Source organism: Anas acuta, chromosome 11 (assembly GCF_963932015.1).
Source record: "Anas acuta chromosome 11, bAnaAcu1.1, whole genome shotgun sequence".
In the NCBI taxonomy this organism is placed as follows: domain Eukaryota; kingdom Metazoa; phylum Chordata; class Aves; order Anseriformes; family Anatidae; genus Anas; species Anas acuta.
The window spans coordinates 2424361-2449096 of NC_088989.1; the positions used below are offsets into that span (position 1 = coordinate 2424361).

The following is a 24736-nucleotide window of genomic DNA, read 5'->3' on the forward strand; positions in this document are numbered from 1 at the left end:
AGCGCAGCCTCCAGCCACCCTCGCTAACAACTCCTTCCCCATCAAGGAGAAGCCAGCACCCTCTACCTACAGCAAACGCTTCAGAGGCTTGACAAACATAACCATTAACACAAACTCCACTGAAGCTCATAAAAATTATTCTCTTATGAGAAAAAAAAAATCCGTAAGAGATTTTCTGTGCATCATCTGCTGACACAAACCGTTTCTGGGAGCATTCGTGAGATTAGAGCAGAAGCAGTAAATGCATTCTCAGCTTATTCGCTCCAGCTGATACCATCTGAATACATGCCCAAAGGCATAGTCTTTCAAAGATAACACATCTTTTCCTCTAGTTTCAACAAAAAATGCCCACAGAACAAAGATAAATTACCCACTCCACTTGTAATCGACATTAACATAGATTTGCAAGATCCAAAGACACATTTACGTCACCTAAAAATGGCGTTAAAATAATCATCAAAAACATCACCGAGTCTGGTAGAATGTCTAAAAAGTTCATTAGAAATCCTTTCTTTTTCCCCAGTAGACATATAATTATTTCCTTGGATTTTAAACATGCATTTCTTAAAGCGCAAAATCTGTAAAATCATTATCTTTTAGCTCCTAATTACGAAAATATCCAAGAGAAGAAACATTTGATATATTTTTTTCCTTTCAAGATGCTATAATCATTATTATTATTATCATTTTAAAATTAAAGGACATGTATGAACCATACATGAATTTCAAACTGTGTTTAGGAGGCTAATTACAGGCATTTATTGTTGAAAGGGGCTGGCTGCGGCGTGTGCTCGCAACAGAGAGAAATCCGCCTCGCCGCGGGGAGCCAGATCCTGCCTGCGCCCGACACAACAGCTCCGCGGGGGAGAACTCTGACTTTCCTGGAGTGTTTTTACCGAGAGGGAGAAATAATTTGTAGCTGCATGTAGGGTACCTGGAGATGAATTTAATAATCATAAAGATGAAACACCTCGAGCAGGACAAGCAGCAGCTGTTTAACAGCACTCGGCGAATGGCAGCGTAAGCACGGGACACGTCTCACCGTGCCCCAGGGCTCTGAAGCCTCTGAGAACGGGGCTGCCTGCGTGCTTCGCTCTCCCCTCTTTCAACCCCCTACAAGCAAGGCTCTATTTTAAAACAAATTGTCATGACCCATGGTAAAAGCCTGCTGACTTCTCTAGGTACTCTGGGTCCCACCAACACGGCGAGGTTGGATGTACCACAGCCAGGCTGTGGTCCCCATGTGGTGACAGCCAAGCCGTACGTGTGTCCACGCTGCACCCTCACCACACCAAAAAGAGTCTGCTGGGAGAATGGCAACAGCTTGCTGACAGCACGGAGCAGATAAATGAGCGTGCACGTTTTAGGGATCAGCCTAATTACTTTAGACAACATAAAATGGCAGCAAATCTGTGATCTAAATAAATCCCTAACCCTGCTCTGATAACATTTTGCTAGGAACATTTGCTGAAGAACAGAGGGAGAAGGCAATGCAGCAAGGAACACTGGAGTTGCCAACTTACTATCAGCACTCAAGTTAGACAATTAGGAGGCTGGTAAAGTGAAACAGCTGAACATCTAACCTTTGTGGAAGTATCATTTAGAGGGTTACGTATACAAGCATACAGCAGATTTCTCCAACCACAGAAGCGATGAGAGTTATTATGGCCCAATATAGAGCAGGAAAGGAAAAAAAGCCTGGTAACTCTCCTTCTGATGAAGCCAAGAGCAGTTAGTGACCTACTCCTACAGAAAACTATGACCAAGCTGTATGGTTTTCACCGACGGACTTCAGAGGAGGCAATGAGCTCAGAGCTGCCAGCCGGCTCCGCTCCTTCCCCTTGCTGACACTGCGCCCGCGAGCGCCCAGGAGAGCAGCAAGTGAGCAGGGGCAGACTCTCAAGGTGCTTGTCCCAGAGCTGTCGTTTCAGGCTGATAAAGCCACAGTGCTTGTGTTTCAGCATACTGGGATCCTACATACCACACAAAGCTAACATCAGCTTCTGTGGGTATAGGAATGATCCGTGAACATGAGGCCATCAATACTCAGAGCGCTTCCTTAGGTGCTCTGACCAGTGAATCAAGTGGTTTCCTGGCTCATTTTAGTTCTCTTTTGCAGAAAAAAATAGTTAAAGTAAGTACATGCCAGTTATTTCAGACATTCCCATGAAGTAGAGCCATCCTCTGCCATTGTCTTTGAAAAGTAAGATGAATGCTGCATTGCCGGCTCAAACTTCAAAAAGCTATTTGTAGGGTGTCATTTTTCATATCGCCTAGGCAGGATGTAATGAAAAACCGACATGTTATTGATGGTTTGGTTACCTGTCTGCCTTAAAGAAATTGCACAGGTGCTTTATTTTGAAAGAAAAAAGTCTACACAATTAATGCAAAACAATGATAGGAAGCATCCTTTGAGGTTTTATTTTCTGCTGAGGTGTCACCAGACTGCGTGTCCAAAAGCCACTGCTAGCAATTCATCTCTCAAGTAATCAGTATAAAAATATTATCATGGTTTGTACTCTGGCACCAGACTGGAAAAGATGTGCTGCCTGTCCTATTGCCATTTTGTTTCTGGCTGTTTAAAGCAATTAGTAACTAATTAGGAAGTTTGAGGCAACAAATAAAAAATGGGAATTCGTACAGCTTTTTAAACTCCAGGCACGCTGACAGAGTAAGAGAAAAGGCTCTCCTTTCTTGTCTGATTTCACAACTTTTCCTTCTCAAAATGGCATAGCATCGAAATAAACATGTTAAAATTTTTTATTAAAATGACACCCAATCTGATGGCTCTGTAAAGGAACAGCCCTTGTGAGGACATGCTGAGGATGTTAACCCTGGAGAAAACCATGGCTAAGGTCTTTCCTTCTCACAAGAGAAAAGCCTCTGAACGGTTTTAAAGTACAGAAGCCAACAAAGCCATCTAGTCACACAAAACGAACACCTCAGCTGTAGTCTTCTGTCTGCTCCTTTCCACCTTCCACTGCCCCGTCCCAGTCTCACAAATCCTCACCTTCCCTTCAGAAGTCATGAGGGCACCAAGACTTTTAAAAGTGAGCTTACTCTTCTAGATCATCTCTGACTGGAGATGATATGGTGGAGAGCAGCTATGAAATATCTGGAAAAATCTGGGCCTAAATTGCTTAAATTGTGAAGCACATAAGCCCTTCTGCAAATGAACCTTGAGCACTTTCTGGAAGCGCGGCTCTCTCCTGACCATTATCTGACAAGGTCCAAGTTTGCTGTGCACGCTTTACAGTTCTTAATGCTGCTGTAACTGAATTCAATGAGTAAATGCCATTATATGCTGCATGTCTGTGCTTTTATTGGTTTTCAACTAAAAAAAAAAATATAAAAATCTTCCTGCTTTAAGCACTATGGCTTTGTGTGTGCAAGAGTGCGCTCATATATCACAAAGCTTGTCAAGACTGCAAGATAATGGGACCAACTGGGAAAATTTCCATGAAGACAGCGAGCGTGCCTGGAGTATCTAGGTCAGATCCTTCTCTAACAAAGTGCACTATGAGGGTCCCTTTATACAGAAACTTGTTTAATTAAGATAACAGATGTTGCTATTATATGAGTCCTAGTGAGTGCCTGTTTAATTGGACACTTTCATATTCTTTGCTACCAGCACAGAACATCATTTGTTTTTTATGAATTTCTTTCCTTACAATTAAACCGTACAAACAATGCACTGTATATTCATAGAAAAGAAACAGCTCTAATGATATAAGGGCTCTACATGAACAAGAATGGGAGAAGACTAATTTGTTTGGGGGCTTAAAAGTACAATTATTTTTCTGTCCTGGACTGGGTATATGTCTGGTACCACAGTAAATGTGACTTCCAATAGCTTTAGGAGAACATTACAAATGAAAACCATTGCGTACATATTTTAAACATTCATTATTTCAAGGGAAAACACATTAGACTTTGACACGTGCAAGTTCTTACCAAGTGCATGAGATAGCTGACAACAGAACAGGGAGGCACTGGCAACCGTGTGATTGAACAGGAAACTGATAAATTTCTCCTTGAAATTCTTTCACCTGAATTTCTCCTTGAATTTCACAACTCTCAAGCAGGTTATGCCTTGTGCTCAGACTGTCCATGCCAAACCTGCTGCAGGCCAGGTGTCGGTGTCTCAGGACACTAAACCAACCACATTCAGTGCACAGCTGGAGCTGGAGAGCACTGCCAGCCCTGCTCACCTCCTTACCGTGATGTCCAAAACCATCACAGAACAAGGCTTCACCAACACAGGACCACTCCTAGTGCCGATACCACGCACTAAACCAGATTTCACTTGACTGCTGCACCACAGCCTGGCTAACACAGCGGCAGGATGGCCAGGCAGCAGTGCTAGCAAATCCCAAGACTGGCAGAAAAGCAGATAAATGAAAGATATCTTGGATTTCCTGCACACAGCCTACACTGCCTGGAGCTGGGAATCAACACAGAATGAGAGCAGCAGGAAGCAATGAGAGACTGAAACGTGATGTCTCCCTCACCTCCTCTTGACCCACACACCACTATGGCTTCACGCTCTGGGAAATGACACGTGCATCTCTGACAGACTGAAATCTGAAGTGACATCCTCTGTGAAAAATAAATAAATGCAAATCTTACCAAAAGACCTGCATGTAAATTAATTTCTTGAATCTCAAAAACAAGTAACTGATGAAACAGGGAAGACTCATGAAGAAAGTCATGCCAACCCTGCAGTACAAACCAGCGTCTAACAATCCCTTCCAACTCTACTCCAAGGAAATTATTCCATGCCAATAGCAAAACACATCAATTTGATCAATTCCCTTAGAAATTTTATTAAGGTACTCTAACAAAAGGACCTTTGTTAGGAAGTTACTAAGAGACAGTTCAATCCATGCAGTTGAGTGTGTAAAAGCCCTGGGGTGTCACTGCAGATCCCCTTGCCAGCATCAGCCTTAATGCTAAGCCCCACTGGGCTCAGCCCTTGGATGGTGTTTGCCTACGTGGATGAACCTGGAAGTCTGCTGGTAGCAATGCTCTTTTTTTTGGCAGCTATGGAAAAACAAAATGAAAATTAAGGAAAATGTAATTGTTTCAAAATTAAGGTTGAATTAACCATTTTCTATTATTTAATTATCATTTCCTGATATATATTTCAAGGCAAATTTCAGTTCTGTTCCAGGATGTTCCTCTAACATTTGGAGTTTGGAGTGTGGGAGCAGCTGTGACAGAGTCTTATATTAATTTCAGCTGGCAGAGCTCTGCGCAGCTCTAGGATTTTCCTCTAATCATGCACAGCTCGATTCTCCCTCTAGTACCCAGGAAATCTGAATGAAGGAGTCAGGGACGACAGTGACTTGTGATTTCCACCAGAGTGAGGACGAACTGCTTGTGCTTACAGCTAGCACAGTTCTCTGTGGGAGCCACGCTGTAATTATGAACAAATTGAAAGCTTTCTATGATAAGATCACCTGAAAATAAAGGTTTTAAAACACAAGTCTTAGTAATAAATTTATGTAATGTTGTGGCATTAGGTGTAATTGAATTATTATGAGAGGATTAAGAAAATCCTGCAAGAACAATCTGAGTGCCGTGACTTCCCCTCCCACTCCTGGCAATGAACAGCACATACAGTGTCATGCTAGGAAATAATTGTCACAAATGGGAAATTCTGGGCTCTGTAAGATGCTTGATCTGCAGCTGGCATTCAGGAGTTTAAAGGAAAGACTCCCCATTAAGGACTTGCTTTCATTCACACCAGTGTTATGCAGGGGTCATCAATTAATGGAAGATTTTCCAGACTTGTGGGTAGCTGTGGATATCTGTTTTATCTTGGTAAATCTCAGGTGAAATTATCTTCTACCTCTGTAACTCCCACTGACATCTAGGAATGATTCATTTGGTTTCTGAGACAGCTTCTGTGTGAAACATGGACTCGGTTTGTCTTTCACATGGTGTAATAACTGCAGAAGACCATGTCTCTGAGTATAATGTTTGTCTGATCCCTATCCAATGTGTATACAATGCCATAGATGACTATGTATTTTATATCCAAAAACTCACTTGACACTGACTATTGTATTTCACAAAATCAGAGGGATAAGGACATGAGATAATAATAAGATTAAAATGCCAGTGAGAATTAAGTAGAAACCATACTTTCTGGCTTCTGTAGTCTGTGCCCTCCTTCTTCTCTCGTGTTTTTTGCCTGGTTTGAATGCCCTGGTTTTGGGCAGCTGGGCAGTAGTACCCTTCAGCTCGATCTCAGAGGTCTAAGTTTTAAGAGTCATTCTGCTGTAGGTGGCACATGAGTCAAACTGAACCTGTACAATAGGAATCCAGCTCTCCAGAACATCTCTTCTACTGTTGAGACAGAATAAGGGGATTGGAGGTTAAACTCATATGGAAATATAAGAGAACCAAATGGCATGTGAAAAACATTCGGAAACCTCAGCACTAATCTTTCTGTCTGAAGGAACAGTCTGAAGCAACCCCAAAGATGTAACAGTTTTGCAATAACCAAGGACACTAATTCCACCTTGAGCTCCCAATTCTTTTTGGGAGATGATTTTCAGTCCCATCTGCTATCCCAATGGTGTGGAAGTAGAAGTTACATTGGCAGGCACTGGACTCCCCTGTTTTACTCTACCAACAGCCACAACAGCCCTGCAAGGTTGGTTTGTACAGAGTGGCATTAATAGGACCGAAGACCTTCCCCATAGAGCATTACAGCTATTTTGCCTGGAAATGTGAAGGAATGTAAGGGAGCACCAGGGACAGAAAATGAACTCTTCCATGTAGAAATAGTCCTTGTTTCTGAAGCAGAATTTGCAATGTATCTGTACCTGTGCTATAGCAGATTCTATATAAAATTTACCTTCTGGAGTCAAGCTACTAACATTATTTTGACTCAGTCAGGCCTCCAAGGCAGGATTTCCATTATTATGGAGATGAACTACCTTTAATGACTGCAATAATATAATTGTACCTCAGGGCAGAATTTCTAATAACACGATTGCACAGTTCTCAAACACTGGTAAGAGATATCTTCAGGGCAGGTTATTCATTAGGGGTGCAGTACACACTAGTAGTTCAGCCTCTAGAGAAGAATATGAAACCTAAAGCAATAAAGCTCTTTTTTTTTTTTTTTCTTTTTTTTTTTTTTTTTTTTTCCATGATAATCTCTGCCCTCTGGGCAAGCATTGAACAACACACTTAGTTTTGCCTCCTGGACAGCCGTAGCCTCCAGAGCAGGAGTCCTGGCAGCCCAATCTGATGCACACTATTTCCATCTCCAGCAAGTTGCCCCTAACATTACACACTATCTGAAAAGTCACAAGAGCCCCAGGACAAATGCCTGAATGATTGTCACCATCAAAGCCAGGCTGTACATCAGAATTCAAAGCAAGGACAAGCGCATTAATGTTACTTTTAACTCCACCTGGAGTTGCAAGGACCATCTATGTTGATTAACCTTCACACAATCAAGTTCAGTTTGGAGAAGGCTCCAGATGTTCAGGTGCCTCTCTGAAACTCAAAGGACTCTGATGCCAGTTAAGCTGGAGATTTCATTTAAGTGGTTTCTCCCACGCCTGTCTCAAAGTTTTCTTTTCTTCCCTAGATGAAGAGATTTCAGCAACAGATTTTCTTGGCATCTTTCTTACTGTATCTCAACAGATTTTTTCAACAGCCAGGAAAGTTCTTGTTTGAAGCCCACACATACGTGTGGGTGTAGGGACGTACTAGGACTGGACTTCAGTCAATGCTGCTGTCCACCAGGGAGGCAGCGAGAAGATAATGTTTCAGCAAAAAAGAAACCAGAAATTTAACCAGCAAGGTTAAGCAGATGACCAGCCACTTGGCCTCTCTTACCCTTGTGAAGTCAGACAGCACTGATGAACAATGCCGTGATCACAGAAGACAATATAAATCCTTAATTGCACATTTCACACAGTCTCCAGTCACAGATTGTAGGGATGGCATGGTTAATAGAGGCAATGACGAGGATTCAACACCCTTGTCCCCATGGGAGCCACAAACAAGTGCGCATAAGAACTAAATAGGTCCAAGTGCCAAGCCAACGGAGCGGTGTTCATTAAGACATTTTGCCAGATAGGTCCTGCTGGAAGCTCTGGCTGGCAGAAAAACCCCAGGGCTGAAGTAGCAGAGAATTTCACACCTGCTTGGGCACATTTCACGTCTGATTTCCCATCCAGGGCTCGGTGCCCGAGTGGGAGGCTCCCGGCTGGGAGAGGTGCGCTGGCAGGCGTGGGACGAGGAGCGTGGCATTTCTACAGTCTGCATTGAGCTCAGCTCTGAGCTACCTTTTTTCTTTTTTTGAAACTTGGTGGAAATTGGTTGAAACACCAGTAGCGCACCGTAATAACCAATTCAGATTTGTTATTTGTGAGGACAGACACAGGCAAACTGAACCACCATAAGGTACAAGTGAACGAGCCCCTTCCCTTGGAAAGCTGGGATCCAGCGTCCTCTGCTGTATTACAGCAGCTGACTTTTAGGAAAGTTTGCAAAAGAAAGAGTAGCACTAGGAAAAAAAATCACTTTCTTGTCAGCATTACATAGCGGTGACAAAGCAAGAAACACAGTTGCTCTCACTTCTTTCCTTTCCTAATCCCTGACTCACATAAACCCCTGCTTCCTCTCCCACTCACTATATTTAAATGAGGAGATTACACCGCAGCATGCCTAGGAGAGCAGCTTCAGAGAAAACAGCAAATGTCAGCTGTGAACTTTGCCAGCAACCTCCAGCATTTAGTACTTTCCCCCTTCCCACAATCTTCACTAGAAGAACAAGGTACTTCAGTTTTAAAAACCAATATACATTGATATACTATAGCGTCAGCCTTGGCCAGCTCTGTGCCCTGGCTGCTAAAGGAAGCTCTGCACACCTCATCACCCAACTCCTTTTATCCCAAGAGATGAAGTCAAGCGGTTCATAGACAATTGCGTCCTAAATACCAGATATCAGGTGCCAAGTAAGTCAGAAATATGTTGTGTCTTATTTTACTTATCTGGCTGAAAATGAACTACAGCTTTTCACATACTCATACACATCAGCACAGTATATATTTTAAAGTCCATTATAGGCAGGCTGGCTGGAGCAAGACGAGACTTTGTGAGACAAAAACCCACAACCAACCAAAACAAACCAACCAACCAAAACAAACCGACAGCTCTAACAGGTTTACATTTTTTAAAAGAACAATTTCCTATAATTTCTTGTCTGTACTCACAGGGCATGATTTTCCCCACAAACCCATTGCAATAAAAGAGGTATGTCACACTTTAAGGTGTCCTACACAACTCTACAGGTCCCTTTCTCAGATGTTGCATGAGTGGAACAGGTGACACACCCAGAGTCAACAACCGCTACAAGCACAGAAGCAATGCATGTGGATTTAAAAAGTAGGCTCTTATTCCTTATAATGCTTTCCTTTGAAATTAAAAAAAAAAAAAAAGAAAAAAAAAGAAAAAAATGACTTAGCCAGTCTGAAAAAGCCATCTCCAAGTTAGGCATTATGACTGCCAAATTAATTACTGACCCCGAATAACTCCTGTTTGCAGGACATTGAGTAATTTACCAGGAGAGTGTAATTTGCAGTGGAGAGTTTCAGGGATATACTCCTGGGGATTTTTTTTTTAAAAACAATGGCTATTTAGAGCAATCCAGAGGCAAAATATTTGTTTTTTAGAATGTATCTTTATCAGCTTCTTGGCAGGGATGCTTTAATAATACACAGAGACTGGGATGAACACAATGGGAATAGAAATCTTGGCCCGAGCTCCTTGAGGTTGAACGCTGGCTGTTTTCACATTTATTTGCAAGTCAATTTTGGGAAGCTATTAATGACAAATTTAGCTTTCATTGCTGAAAGCCCCTGGGTTGGAGCAAGCTAATGAAATAAATGGTTACTTTAAAACATTACCTCTCATTTTCTCTTAGGATGTCTTTTCCTTTCTTCCAAGAATAAGTAGGTCTGGGGGAAGCTTTCGGCTTACACTCAATGATTACTTCACCACCCACTTTCACAAGAGTTAACTTTTTCAAGAGAGTTTTGGAAAAGTCTGGACCGACAGCTGAAAGAAAACAAAACAAAACAAAACAACACAATCAGAATTACCTCTGGAAAAGGAAGTTGGGCATGTTAGAATATTCCAAGAGTTTCTTCTAACTAGTAATTGATGAATGATCTGCATTAAAATTTTATTTTTAATACTTTATATTCACAATTTTTGCCTGAAGAGGGTCTTTTATTTTGATGCTATAAAGCTCAGAGACCTTGATACAGCCAGGTCTTGAACCAAGCAAAACAAGGCAAGACTTCAGTAGTCATCAGGGCACAGGGTAGTCTCCAATCATCTGTCTTAGTTTCTCCAGGGCACAAACTTCTGTTTTGTGAAAAACAGTCAAATGTTCATCGAGGCAAACACCGAAGCCCTGCAGACAGTCTGCAAACTGACTGCAAGGCAGGCCCCGCACGGAGGAGATTGTTTGGCTTCTGATGCCTGCCTCAAAGGATTTTTAATGATTTATTTGATGAGACCAAATGACAGGCAGAGCTTGGAGGAAGCTGCCTCTAGGAAGACCAGAAGGTTTTATTTATATCAAATAGGAAAATTGTTTTTTTTTTGTTTTTTTTTTTTTTGTTTTTTTTTCAGTAGAGAAAGCTCAAAACAAATAGGTGAGGCAGCCTAAGGGTTTTATGAACAGCTCTTGACCTGCTCACTCCGTCTTTGCTCACAGGAGTTTGCCCCCAGACAGCCCGGTGGCAGCGAACTCTGCCCAGTCCCTTCTGGTCGCCACAAATTCTCTCCATCCCTGTGCCTTCTGCCATGTCCTCATATCCCCAAGCTTGCAGCTGTTTGCTCATCTTTCTTTCTTGCTGCACCCTGCAAGGTGAGAGTTTAGATCACTGTGCATTGCGACTGCTTGATGCTCCAGAAAATGATCTAAAGCTCACCTGAACCAGCTGGGAGACAAAAACCTGCAGTGTGATACAGAAAGCAAATTCATTTTTCCTACAGCATCTTGCCTGCCTCCATTCTTTTGACTATCATTCCTGCTGCAAAAGAGTTGAATATAAAAAATAATCCTACACTGATAACACGATGGACTTTAATATCTAACAGATCTCTTCTAACTTCCACTTTTATGCATCAGAGTTCACAAATCTCTGAGCTGTCCTGCCTGCTATGTCTATTCATAGAGGGCTGATTCATTTTAGCATAAGGGAAAGTATATATGTTATTAAAGACTATAAGAGCCACCTGAAAAACAACACCATATATATAAAACATTTCAAAATTAAGGCAGCATCCTGAAGATACCAATGCACTCAGACCCAGATAAAGCTTAGCTATAACATATTATCGTAATTAATACATTATTACTTTTTGGAATTTTTTTTCAGATGACTGTCCAAAATTTATTGGCAAAGTAGATTTTTGAATAATCTTGTTATTTCTATCTCTAAGGATCAGTTTAGACTTTTTTTTTTTTTAATATACTTTTTTCAAGTAACTTTCTACTTACCTGAGATCCTGCCTGTGACAGAGGAGTTACACGATGTGGGTTTTATTCTATGATGGCTGACAAACAAAGTAGATATCAAGGGATCAAAACTACTGAAATTTAGGGGTAGGAGGAAAATCTAGTCTGATTCTTATGCAATGTATTCAGCACTCAGCCACAGACTGAGTCATCCCTATGAAACACCATATCACCAGGAGTTGCAACAGACTTGTTCAGGTGGTGGTGCCTTGTGAAACAGCTTCTTGGGTCTATGGGTTTTGTGAAATAGGTCAATTTGCTAAAAATAGAGTTGCTGGTATGAAGACAAGAAAAAAAACAAAGGTCTGTTCTACAGGTACACATGCTTATGGATGAGACAGGGATGTATGATGTTGCATCTGAAATTTAGAAACTCTGGGCTCTCTTCTCAGCACTACCGTAGCCTCTCTGTGTCACTCCAGGGGTAATGCATTTAATGGCTCACACCTTGTTTGTAAAATGAGGATTTCAAATTTTTTTTTTTTTTTTTCCTCACTCTAGGCCTCTTTCCCCATTTTTTTTCAAACATTTAGCCTGAAAACTCTTCCAGGCAGCGACTGCATTTTACTATATGCTTTTACAATGCCCAGCACAACAGGATTCTGGTTCTAGCTGAAGACTCCAGGCAATATAATTGGCAACAATAATAGAGAAGAATCACTCTGAGAAAAGCTCTGTCTGTAATTTTCCATTTCTCTTTTTCACTTAATTTTGCTATAAGCTTCACTTGCTATTAGTGGTGTTTAATCATTTCAAGTGCTTAACTTCAGGACCTGTTAAAAAAACCATTTTTATACTCAGAAAGATCTGTTTAAAAGCTAACATTTCTCAGTGAGAGCTCAGAATATTGACCTCCTTTGAAAACCCTTGTGAAAAGGAAAACATACTGTTTTTCTTTAAAAATATGCCGAATTAAATCACTGATCCATAGAAATTAATGTGCAGCACACCATTCTTGTACTTCTCATGTGACACACAGAAGCAAGACTGTGTAATCCAGATGAGAAGTCGGCCAAGTACAATTTATCCAGCAGGTTTTTAAGAGCTCTCCAAAGTCATTGCTCTTGGTGCCAACATGGTGTCTACATGGGGATGTCCCTTTCACCTCTAAAGCTTGGTGAGGGTAGAAATCACATTCGTTGTAAATACCCCGCATTCTCAATTTTCAGTCACATTTTTCTCTGTGGTGGTTCAGTCTGCATCAAGTGTGCAGAGGACTCTGTCTTGTTATTGCAGGCGTGGTCTTCAACCTGCAGTCCAAAAATGTCAGTGACCATGTTCTCAGGACCCCCATCAACACCATTGCTGGTTCAGGGAGGCCACTGGGTACTCAGGGCTGCTGGGCCCCTGGAGGGCTGGAGGCACCACTAACAGCCCGCACCTTCAGAGATCTGCCTTTCTGACAAAGGCTCATGTCTCCAGGGGTTTTGAATAGACAGGGAAAGCATCAGGGGGCTTATTTGAATTTCTTCCACGCAGTAACACGCCCAATATGTCTTAGTGCTGTGAAGTCTGATTTATTGAACATTATTGTACTTTTCTTGAACAGCAACAATGACAATCTTTCAAATGATTTTTTTTTTTTTTTCTATCCAGGCATGTATCGCTGCTGATAAAAATGACCGATATTGAAAATGCCATAATCAGAAAAGACCTTGTGCTTTGTTCTTCAGGATAAAGCAGAGAATTATGCTATTGAACGCACACTTTGAAAACAACTAAAGCACTCTTTCTGAATTTCAAATTCTATTTGACTCTTCAAAACTACATACGTATTTTGACTTATTGGTTCCTAGGCCTGTCACTCACACACGAGCTTTAAGAGCATCATCTGGGGGTAAGGTGCAGACCTACAGGACAGCTGAAGTTAGCAGGGGCCTTGGAGGTGGCCCAGCCCCAGCTCCTCCCAGTAGAGCCAGCCTGAGCAGGTTGCCCACGGCTGTGTCCAGCTGGGTGCTGAATATTTCCAAAGATGGAAATGACAAAACCTCTCTGGGCAACCTGTTCCAGCATTTGAAGCAGTAAAATCCAGATTTTATGTTTAAATGGTATTTTCTGTGTTTTGGTTGATGCCCGTTGCTCTTATCTGGGCACTGGACATCAGTGAGCTGAGCCTGTTTCTGTAATCCTACTGCCTCCTGTAATCCTACTGCCTCCTTACACATCAGTAACACCCCCAGACCTGCCTCCAGTAGTTCCCATTAGGTTTTGTTGAGGAAAACAGCTTGTTAATTCAGTAAAGAGTGTGAGTCTGGAGACTTGAATTCTGTTCTCACTCAGAGACACATCGGCTGGATTTCACTTTAAGCCTGATTCTAACCCGCTGGAGGAGCTGAGGACTCTCAGTTCACAGGAGCTTCCCCTGATACTAATGGGGAAAACTAGAGTAGGGGTACACAAAACAGGCAGGGCAGGAGCAGTTTTTCTTGGTGAGGGTTTGGGACTGAAGCATCGTGATTGCCGTTTGGATGGTGAAAAGTCTATTCGGACAGAAGGGTTTTCAACATCTCCTCAGGACAGTCCGTCTCTGCAGCCCACGAGCAGGCAGCTACTGTCCAGTGTGCTTTGAACTGGGGCAATACGTGGGTGTCTCCACAACATGTTTCTAACAGCAAGAGGTGAGTGAGCTTGCCAGCTCTCTGTGCTCAGTTACCTGGATGAATATGAGAATACGGGATCATGTAAAGAAATCTGTTCTCTATATATCTGCTTTCTCAAGTTTTCATTTTATGCTCTATTTAAAAACAACTTGACATAAATCCTCAGCAGCACTTCTGCTTCAGACACCAAAACTTGGCAGAACCAGTTTGGGTTAAAGCTGTGCCAATTTTGTAGGGTTGTAGCACTCAGGAAAGTAAACTTACCTATGACACTGAGTTCTGCACTGGCAAAAATGATGCCATGTCTGTTTTCTGCTGCACACTGATACATCCCGGCGTCCGACAGGCTGACGTTTGCTATCGTCAGTGAGCCCTGCTCTATCTGAACTCTGCCCTGTAGGAAACAGTGAAACAAATAAAGAAGTGAGTAAGGAGATCCCTCCTTGGAATATATCCCCAGAAGCAGTTGTGCCATACTGCATGTCCAGGTAGACAAAAAAAGGTAGGGGCAATGGGAAAAAATTGCATGCTCCAATCTATTTGCCAACTAAATTCTTGTCAGGTTACATACTAAGTGGAAAAAAAACAATACAGTAGTTGGTAAATGCAATTTAAATTGGAGGACTTTCCCTTGACTTCTCATTGATTTAATACCCAAACCATTTAGATTAATCTCCCTTTCAAGTAAGTAAACTTGAATAAAAAATTGCACTTTTGTTCCATGGTGGCGTATCAGAGACAACCTCATTCTTTAAAGCGATGGCATTACAGGTATATAGGGCAATGAAGGTCTGGAAGACTGGTTGCCATCTTAGCTGGTACAATGGGAACTATTTTTAATCCTCTGCATTTTCTTGAAAAGAGTATAGTTGTTAATAATTTAATGATCCTTTTCTTTGTATCAGCCACTAACGTGATTTAAGTACAAGACCATCTGCTAGTGACCAGCATGAAGCAAGTAAAATTAGTGTGTGGAACAAAAGACCACGGTATCATTTGTCAGCCTAAGGATATGGAGCTCATGTTATCAATTTTAATAAGTAAAGCAAAGTGTTCCCTCCCTTCCCAAGAGTTTCACCATTAAAAAAATAGTAATATAAAGAGCTATTGGCCTTCTACTTGGCCGTAGGGTGGAAATTTAATGTTTGTGCAATCTTTGTCAGGGTTTGATCAAATCTGAGCAGCCATGTTCTTTCACAGTAAGTGAAGGGGAAAAATGCAGTTTACTGTGAAAGCAGTGCTTTAGTAATTTGTTTAGTTTGTCATTATAATTGAGGCAATCGCAGGACTGAGCAATTCCCCTTGGTGGTTTGAGGACACTCTTGCTCTGCTCCTATGGACCACCCATCTAGGCAGCTCCTCCTGTCCCTGGCAGGAGGGCAGGAGGAACGGGAATGCTGCTAGAGACCAGCAGTAATGGTTTCAGTAGCAGCTGAAGTTCACCTGAAAACCATAAACTGAAAAAATGAATGCATGTCCACCCACAGTCCCACTCAGCCTTTTCCGCTTTCTCACATGCATATTTCTGCACTTAAATTTGCACTGTGGATCCTTCATTTCAAGGAGGAACTTTAAACCCACAGCTATCGTACACGCGATGTCATTAACAACAACTTTCTTGAAGCCAACATCTGCCCATGAGAAAGGATGGGGCATCTCCGTCTCCTCCAGCCCAGGACCTCAGTTCGATACAAAGGCATCCACCAAGCATGGCAAGGAATTGCCTACAGAGCATGGGGATTTTAGAACACTGCCATCACTTCCATTTCTGCTCCAAAAGTAATAAAATATGCACAATGAGAGCCACTCCAGCAGTGCCTACCTGGGGCAGCAGTGGCTCCCCGTCCTTCAGCCAGCGGTACGAGGGCTTTGGCCTCCCGCTCGCACGGCACTCCCAGAAAACACTTTCCTCGATGGCTGCGTGTGCATCGCTGATCTTCTGAATCCAGTTGGGCTGAGCTGCAATGCAGAAGGAATGAATAAAGCCTCACATCTGCAAACAACAGCATGCTCTTCAGAATGCAAGCGAACAACCATACACCTTTATCATCACATTTAAAGGGTTGGATTTAAAAACATGCTTACTAACCCTGAGGATCCTTTTTATTTTTTTTTCCTGAGTTCAGTTCTAATTCCTGAAGGGTAGCACGTGCAAGATCAGAACCTGCTCTCCTAACTTTCTTTTTAAATAAAAACATTTAATGAAAAAGGAGCAGCTTCAGAAACACAGATCATCATCACCATCACCACCACTATATCAAAACAAAGCAATGGTTCACATGCTGCCCCAGTGGAATAGATGGCTATAGATTGTTGGACCACTGAGCCTTCAAAAAGAGACATTTAGTATTCAACTAAAAAAAAAAAAAAGTAATTTACAGCCATCTCCGCACTGAAGTTAAGATTATACATGGAACTTTGGCCTGCATGGTTACAGCACAAATTCAGGTACAAATAATATATTCTCAGACTTTTTTTTTTTTTTAGATGTGGATGAGATCCAAAAATTTTTTGGAGTTGATAATTATATCGATGACATTGAAGAAACGTATTAACCCCACAAGCAGATATTAGAGATAAATTTTAGAATTTGGTGAAAAATGGTGCTGGTAGTTTTCAGACACTTATGTAATTATATTTTTAGTTATGTTTTACATATTATTATTGGAGTTTGTAGTTGTTTGTTTGTTTTAACATATAGCTTAAATTTAGCCAGACCCCACATGCAGATCAAAATTGCCGCTTTTTGGAGAACACGCAGAACCTCTTTCTTATGTTACCTTCACAAACCTCATCATGCTAGATTTATCTACAATACATTTCAGAAAATCCCATAAAAAAAAAAAAAAGAGAAGGGGGGAACAAAAAAAATAGTGAGTTCAGTTTTTTTAGTGGTCATTTACCCTATTTTGAAGTAAGAAAATCTGAGAGACTTAGTAGGAAGATATAACCAGCAGAGGTCTCCAAGAACCTGGCTAATCCCCTTTCACATGTAATCAGATAAAAAAATTAAGATTTCTCCAAGAGAAAAAAAAAATAAATTATATTTCCTTTGGACAGAAACAGGGACCAGAAAAAAAGATCCAAAAGGATAAATTAAAAAATGTTATACAAAAATGCTAAGTTGAACTTAGTTGGTATGACTATACCTAAACTATTGGAATGTCTACCATTACGAGATGCTGGATACACACTCTCAGAGAGCTCAGTGCCTTTTAAAACTGTTCAGACTGCGACAGATGTGTGCCTAATCCCACATCCACCTCATTGCATGCTTCCCTTCTCACTGTATCTATAAACAACAAAGCGCAGAAGAAAGAGGAAGAACATTGCACAGAATCTTAAATACGCCACAAGAAATATTCCAAGGGACTTGTAAGAAAAGCAGAAAGGCAAACTGAACATAATGACAATGCCGGAGCAAGAGAAGGAGCTGAAAAGGAGAGGTGAGTGGTGCTTGCTTCTCTGACCGCCCCTTCTGCCCTGTAGTATGTTAAGCTTGTTTATTAACCGTATCTGAAGACATATGAAAAGGAAAGCCTTTATATGTAGGAAGATGAAAGTCAGCTCTGTCTTTTGGAGTAAGAACTTGAACAATTCCATTGAGCCAAGACACCCTGTGCAACTCCGCAGGTTCACTGGCTCAAGGACATTTGCAAATTACTCATGAGTCTCCATATTTACTATTCTAATAGCATCTAACTCATGATTTTGAAAAGAGTCTTATGATATCGTAAAAAGAGCTCTACAAAAGCACACAGACCCATTTGCCTTTCTGCAGTACTGTTTTACTGATTTCCCACAAGAAAACAAAAAAGCAGACAAAACAACTGAAAGGAACCTGCAAAGCTATAAAACGCATAAAAGGCACAGTGGGCTCTACAGCATATAAATGTAAACTATGTAAAAAGAAAGAAAACAGAAAAACCCTCGTGTGAGGAGCAAAGAGGACTCAATATTTATCCTTATTTCAATTCAATACTTATCCTCATTGCAGGCAATCAGGCTCCCCAACTAAGGCAAGTTCTTACTCAACCCAGTGAAAGACTCATACCCATCCAGTCCTTCATTTACAGAGTGCAGGTTACAACTGTGAAATCCCACCCTACAGAACTGTGCGGTGATTCAAACCCGCGGTGTTGGAAATTCTGGGAGCCTGTGGGCAACCCGTTCACTACAATGCACGTGTGGCACCTGTGAGCCATGGGCTCGCACTACGGTTCATCCTTTCCAGTTATTTAACCTGGTTAAACTTCCTATCCTACAGCTATTTATGCTGCAGATGAGTACGGAACAAGCCTATTAGGTCAAAAAAAAAAAAAAAAAAAAAAGCTCAGAGAAAACTGGAGGAGCCCTTTGTTTCCCAGGAACTTAGTTCTCTGCTGCTCTTTGGGAGACATTTCTAATTAGGTCAACCTCTCCTTTGAACAGCTCATTTCAGAGAATACCAGACATGCTCTTGACTTAATCTTGAGTAATACACAAGGGTTGGTCCATGGAGCAAACGTGTTTGAGCCACCAAATGAGAGTTGCCATAATATAATGAAATTTGACAGCCTCCCATTGGGGATCATACCAAGACACGGTAATGTGCCACAAGATTTCAAGCACGATAATTAAAATAATTCAAATAAGGGTATGAATCAGCTCTATACTACATTTCCTGGTATAGGTGCATTGTTCAAGATTTTTTTTTTTTTTTTTTAATGTAATGACTGACAGCAGTGTTCTTGAAAAAGTCTTTCATTTAATTTCTGTGGTGCTGAGCAAAGAGAAATTCTTCTGTGTGATGGGACCAGACATATGGCCGTATTAGGGGTAGTTTGTTAAAGGTTTTGGTTGGAAAGATCCTGGAGGAAAAGTCTGATATAAAAGAAAAAAAAATACATAGAAGTTGATAAGAATTCATCTGAGTTGCAAAGAAAAGTCATATACTCAATCTATAAACTGGAAGAAAAAGCTTAAAATATAAACATGACACTTGCACAATGATAATTTATAGGAGAAATATTCCCCTCATAGGTGATGAGAGCTGCCTGGAATGGGTACTGAGGTGGACAAAAGAATAATGATAAGTATGGGTTAAAAAACCCAAACCACAAAAACCAGCAACCTTTTTCACTTAGCCTTTGAAAACATAAAGTGGGGCATTTTAAACCAGGTGATTACAGGAATTGTGCCCAAGTATACTCTTGCTTCTTCAAGAAAAAAGAATCTAGAGCGAGTCTGTTCCCTATAGCAAACTGAGAAGCAAAAGTAGGCACTGGGAATCAGAAATCACTTCCTGAAAGACGTTTGAAAATGAAATGACACAGCCAATGATGATGCATCATATCAGAAATAAGAAACAAAACCAAGGAGTTATGGGAGCGATATGAGAAGTAAAACAGAAATAAATCTGTAGGACTTGTTAAGCTCCTGTGAGTTCAAAACAGCCCAAAAGACTAAAGCAAATGAGGTACTAATACATACACAGAATCCAATTCTTGGTCGGTGTATATTGATTTCAGTGTTCCTAAGCCAATTTATAGCAGCTGATGACCTAGAGCAGGCTGTGTAATTCATCATTAGTGGCAGATGAAGGGCTGAATGACTGTCCATTACTCTATCTATTCTGAGGAGATTGAGACTCAGCCCAGGATCAGAAACGCCTAAAGACCAGAAAGCCAAGCATAAGAAATAAGAAAAACAGATGGGAGAAATACATGAGTAATTAAAAATAAACGATACAGCCAGTGTATAAAGTTTGTGCAGACAAGTGCACGCGTCATCGTGGTCCAAATGGGGATATAGCTTCTGTAAACAACACCCATATGTCCCCAATTTGTTGTCATTCCCAACGATCACAGGAATGTGAAACCAGACTTCAAGTTACCACTTTTTCTCTTCTCTTCCTTTCCTCCTCTTAATCTCTTCCTCCTGACCTCTGCTGCCAGTTGAGGACTATTTGAAATCCATACAAGTCTCAAACGTGCAAAACTGCCCCCCCCCAAAGTCATTTGCTTGAATGTCACATCAAAATCATCTCCCTTCATCTGCCTCTGGCCAATACTACTGCTTGGGCAGTTTGTCTCCTTTCCGTCTTTCAAGAAGACTGACCATAATTCACCAGCTGAAGAGCTCTGCTTGTTCTTAAAATATTAAGTATCAGAGGAAAAGAAACAAAGGAAAGAATTCAAAGGAATTAATCTAGCTGATAAAAACTACTTAAATTGTCCCTTACCTGTATTTAATTCCTGTTCTATAAGCTATTCTGCACCATTGCATGACTTTTTCCCTATTTATGTCAGGCACCAAAAGTCTGTGTGTATTACAGACACGTTCATACAGACCAGACCTCAGGGATTTATTTATTTTTAATCACTGATGCTCTAGACTGTAGTGACCCAGGAGAATAAGGAAGATGCGGGTATTCTCTGAGTAGCCTTCACTTCATTTCTTATACCTGCTTTAGCTTCTCACGATGAAGAGCTATATTTAGAAGGCAAAATGACAGTAATTTGAGCACTTTTTCTGAATCTCTTAAAAATTGATTTATCTTTAAGCAGGTTTCCAGCTATCCCTAGGAAAAGGGGAAGTAGAGGAGAAAGATGCCTGCTGTCTGTGCAGAAAGCCCTTACTTCCTTCAGGCAGCACATTATTCAAAACTCAGAGTTATTTCATCCTGCATGAAAGTCTGAGAAAACACACATTCTGCTGGCAGGAGGGAAGCCATCCTCATCCAGAGCACTGCTTTTCCCCTGGGAGAGTGCAACCAATGGAGATGGACACTGCAATGATTGCTCCCACAGCCAGCTGCAGCTTGCAGAAAGGATGGATTTGGCTGCTGTCCGGTCTTTAAATGGTGGTTAACCAAGAGTTAAATTGGCACAGTACTCAGAAACAACATGAGATTTGAGAACTTTGAATAAAATGAACATGGAGATGCTTGAAGGTGAGAACTTGATTTCTAATATATCTACATAACGGGTAGCAAACTAGGTTTTCTAGTGAGGCATATAAATTATAACTAATAATAACATGCACTTGTGCTATTTATGTTAATTTTCTTGTATTTTATCAGTCCAGTAACTCATATTATTTCAAGTGTTTTTGATTTTTTCCAGCAAATTATTTGGGGCCTAAATGGAGTAGGGGCATACAACTCCCTGATCTTCACTTATGCAATTTTCCTTTTCAGACCTCTAACAACAACGAAGAACATAATGTGATTTACATTTGAGCTTGTTTTACAGAGTGGCATAAAGTGGCTTCAGCACAAACAAAACACAGGCTCACTCATGAAAGGGGGACCCTTTTCAGTGTAAAATTAAGGAGCCACATAAATTCCTGGTGGGACTTTGATTTCAGAAATATTTAAGCTGAAAAGTGGCCCAGCCAATTAAATGGTTTCTTCCCAGACAATTAAATGGTTTCCCAGCCCTCATGGAAGGCTTTAAGCACCACGATGAGTGGCACCAGCAACACTTTCCAGGTTCCTTGGGGCTGCGCATTTGCCTACTGCCTCCTGCTCTGCACTCAAAACAACCCTTGGGTTTGCAACTCTCTGACAAAGGAAGATCTGAATAAAATAGGACCTGGGAGACTTAACATCAATGAAACAACATCCACAATGCTAACAAATAAGCTTCTTTTCAATACTGGTTTTATGAAAGAAAAGGAAACTCCTTTTTAACATAGCTAGCTAAGGTAATGTTTATGGTAAATTTGGAAAAAAAATCACCATGACGTTGCTTTCTGCTCAGGATATAAATCTGAGCCTCATGGAGGGCTGAATTGAAAATTCGTGAACTGAAAATTCATGAGCATCCGGATTAAAAATAGAATCAGGTCAATGGGAGCACTTCCGAAATGCTGGGATCAGAACAGAGCTGGTGGCGTGGCGAGCCCTGGCCGGCAGGCACCGTGCAGGAGCCATGGGCTGCACAGTCAGCATCGCGGCACAACGTGCCCTTATGGCAGCTACAATACGGGTGGAAATACGGAAGGGTTGGTTTCTAGTTCAATTTGCTGGAGCTCAGAAGCTGATTTCAGGTACATGGTATCAGGTTAAGAAGGCAGACAGAACAAGAGAGTCTTACAGCAAGCAAGAAACCAAGTGATATGTCATTCAGAGTTATAATAGTCAGGAAAACAGGTATAAGTCACTGTAATTGCATTAACACTAACATGTTTTCTGTCATATAGGTCTATCTATCAAGTAGGACATGTAGCACTCAGAACAAATGTTGTAGGAGAACAATAAAGCACAGCCTATTGTAGGGGCTCAAAGCAGAGAAAATGGAGGAAGAACAGATCTTGCACATTTAATTAACCTTTCCTGCTGCAACAAGAATGTCAAACAACTTTCATGTCACTGATATGCTAACAGAGGAAAAAATAAACATTGATACAAGAATGAAATACAACAGAAGTCAACCTTTCCTGACAACTTCCAGTAGCACTGAAAGAAGTTGACAACACAGGCAGGGCTGGGTTATCTGCAGCAAGCAGGCAAATTTGAATTTCATTTTCTTTTTCTTCTTCTTTTTATTTTTTTTTTCTTTACTAGGCACAGAGGCAGATAACCAGGTTGAAAAGAGTAACACTGTTAAAGCCAGATTTTAATCTCCGGGGCAGACGCTGTGACAGAGTGTGTCCCTGTGCAGCACTGCACGTAAGCCCCTGCCTGATGTTCCACATCAAACACTCCAGAGCATTTCCTGCTCCGAGCATCAGCCCCCAACCCACCAAAAGCAACTGGTGTAGCTCTGCCAACATTGCTGTTATATTTCCGTAATGACATAATACTTCTCAGTTTTAAAAAGAAAAATAGCTTTCATTCAGCCTCAACCATTTATATGAAAAGTCTACAGGAAGTTGCTTTCCTTAAAAAAAAATAAAAATCACTGCTATGTGAAATTCAAGAGCCTAGCTTGCAGAAAGGGAGTTTTGTTAAAAAACAATTTGTTTTCAGTAATAAATGGCTGCCAAACACAGGCTATCCTTGAAAACTGGGTATTTACAGACCAACATCTCATCATTCTGAAGATGAGCCTGGTATTTCAGTCTATTATCTTTAAAAGCAGTAATTAGCAGAGATCATAGGCTAACACTCCCCTGTATGAACCCTCTGCTTACATGAAGAAAAGAGGATGTAAAGATGGTTCCCCGCATTAGGACCACCAGAGAGGGGATGCTGATCTGCCCATGAAGCCTTTAGCTTCTGTGCTGAAACTGTGAAAATCGACACAAGCCATGGTGGCAGCATTTGTGTATGATCTGCTGTCCACCAGAAACGGGATCTGGACTGGGAAATTTCACTCGGTTAATTAGATTGTAATCTAACGTTTGCTTCAGTAGGAGTCCACCAAAGGCTTGATTTACTGCAGCCTTGGCTCTGGGCTGAGCAAAACTGTACAACTGATGAGACTTCATTTACTGTCCACATGGGAAAAATCAAGAGAAACATGCAATTTTTTATTATCAGAAACAGCAATTCTCAAACCATTTTAATTAAAAAGGAAAAAACAGTTTGAATCAACCCAAAATTCTTTCCTTAACATGAAAGATTTCCCTTTGTTCTTGCTATTTAACCCTTCTGTAACATTGCCTCATTTTGTTTTAGCCAACTATAAATGAAGAAATGAAATGGAAGCTCAAAAAAATATATCGGATTTCAAAATTAAATATGTCTTTTAGAAATATTTCCAGTTCTAAAATATCCGTCTCATAGGAGCAGGTGTAGAAAGCCTTTAGGTGGACCTGACTGCAGGCTCTGACACGGTTAATACCTCAATTCCAGGCTGTGCAACCACTACCAGAAACCCATTCTGCAAGCAGTCTTTAATTGGTTATACACAATTAACATTTATTAACACAAGCTGGGAACGACACCTATAGTGTGGCGCGACACATGCATAATAAATCACAAGCTGTAACCACCACCATGCTCCACCAAAATCCCTGCTCTTTACTCGCGGCCATGAGAAGGCAAATGAACCATTTGCAAGTGTTTTCTGCATGTTACCATGCCAATGTCCTTCCAGCGATGTGTTTTTGTTATCCAGCAACTTTGATTCCCAATCAATATGTGCTTTTCAGACAGGTTTTATTCCAAATTACACCCTTTTTGAGATGTGTTGTTTGTAAAGGACAGTCATTTTAAAAATATCCCCCAAAATGATATTCTCACAAAATATTTACTGCATATTGCATCTGATATAATAAAACCACCTAAAATCAGGCAATCTGCTTACCATAAAATATCAGCTGTCCTCGTGCCACATTTTTCCCTCTCACATTTTCAGCTACACACTCATAGAGTCCAGCATCTTCTTGCTGAAAATTTGGGATTTCCAGAAGCCCACTTGATCTGTGTCTCCTAGCTTTTCGGGGTATCTGTTTCCCATCTGCTCTCCTCCAGCTGATTGTAGGAACTGGGCTAAATGAGAAAAACAAAGCAAAATAAGATACATAATAAAAGTTACAGGTCTTGTCCTGATAGCCTCTTGTCTCATCAACTTGAAACTGCTTCATGTTTGAGGATGATGAAGACATGGCTAGTCTGAAGACTCTGTGAAGGATCTGGAGC

The 24736-nt window shown here is 41.0% G+C and overlaps 1 protein-coding gene across 6 annotated transcripts in view; it reads right to left on the minus strand.

Moving 5' to 3' along the window:
• The window catches only part of LOC137862358 (contactin-4), a 295385-nt gene that overhangs the window by 44771 nt on the left and 225878 nt on the right, over positions 1–24736 (minus strand). For all 6 annotated transcript variants that reach the window (XM_068694353.1, XM_068694348.1, XM_068694349.1 and 3 more), the window contains 4 exons: positions 24402–24586; positions 15986–16122; positions 14428–14557; positions 9939–10089 (listed from right to left, as the gene is read on the minus strand). In XM_068694353.1, coding sequence (XP_068550454.1) covers positions 9939–10089; positions 14428–14557; positions 15986–16122; positions 24402–24586 — 603 coding nt within the window. The remainder of the gene's footprint in view (positions 1–9938; positions 10090–14427; positions 14558–15985; positions 16123–24401; positions 24587–24736) is intronic.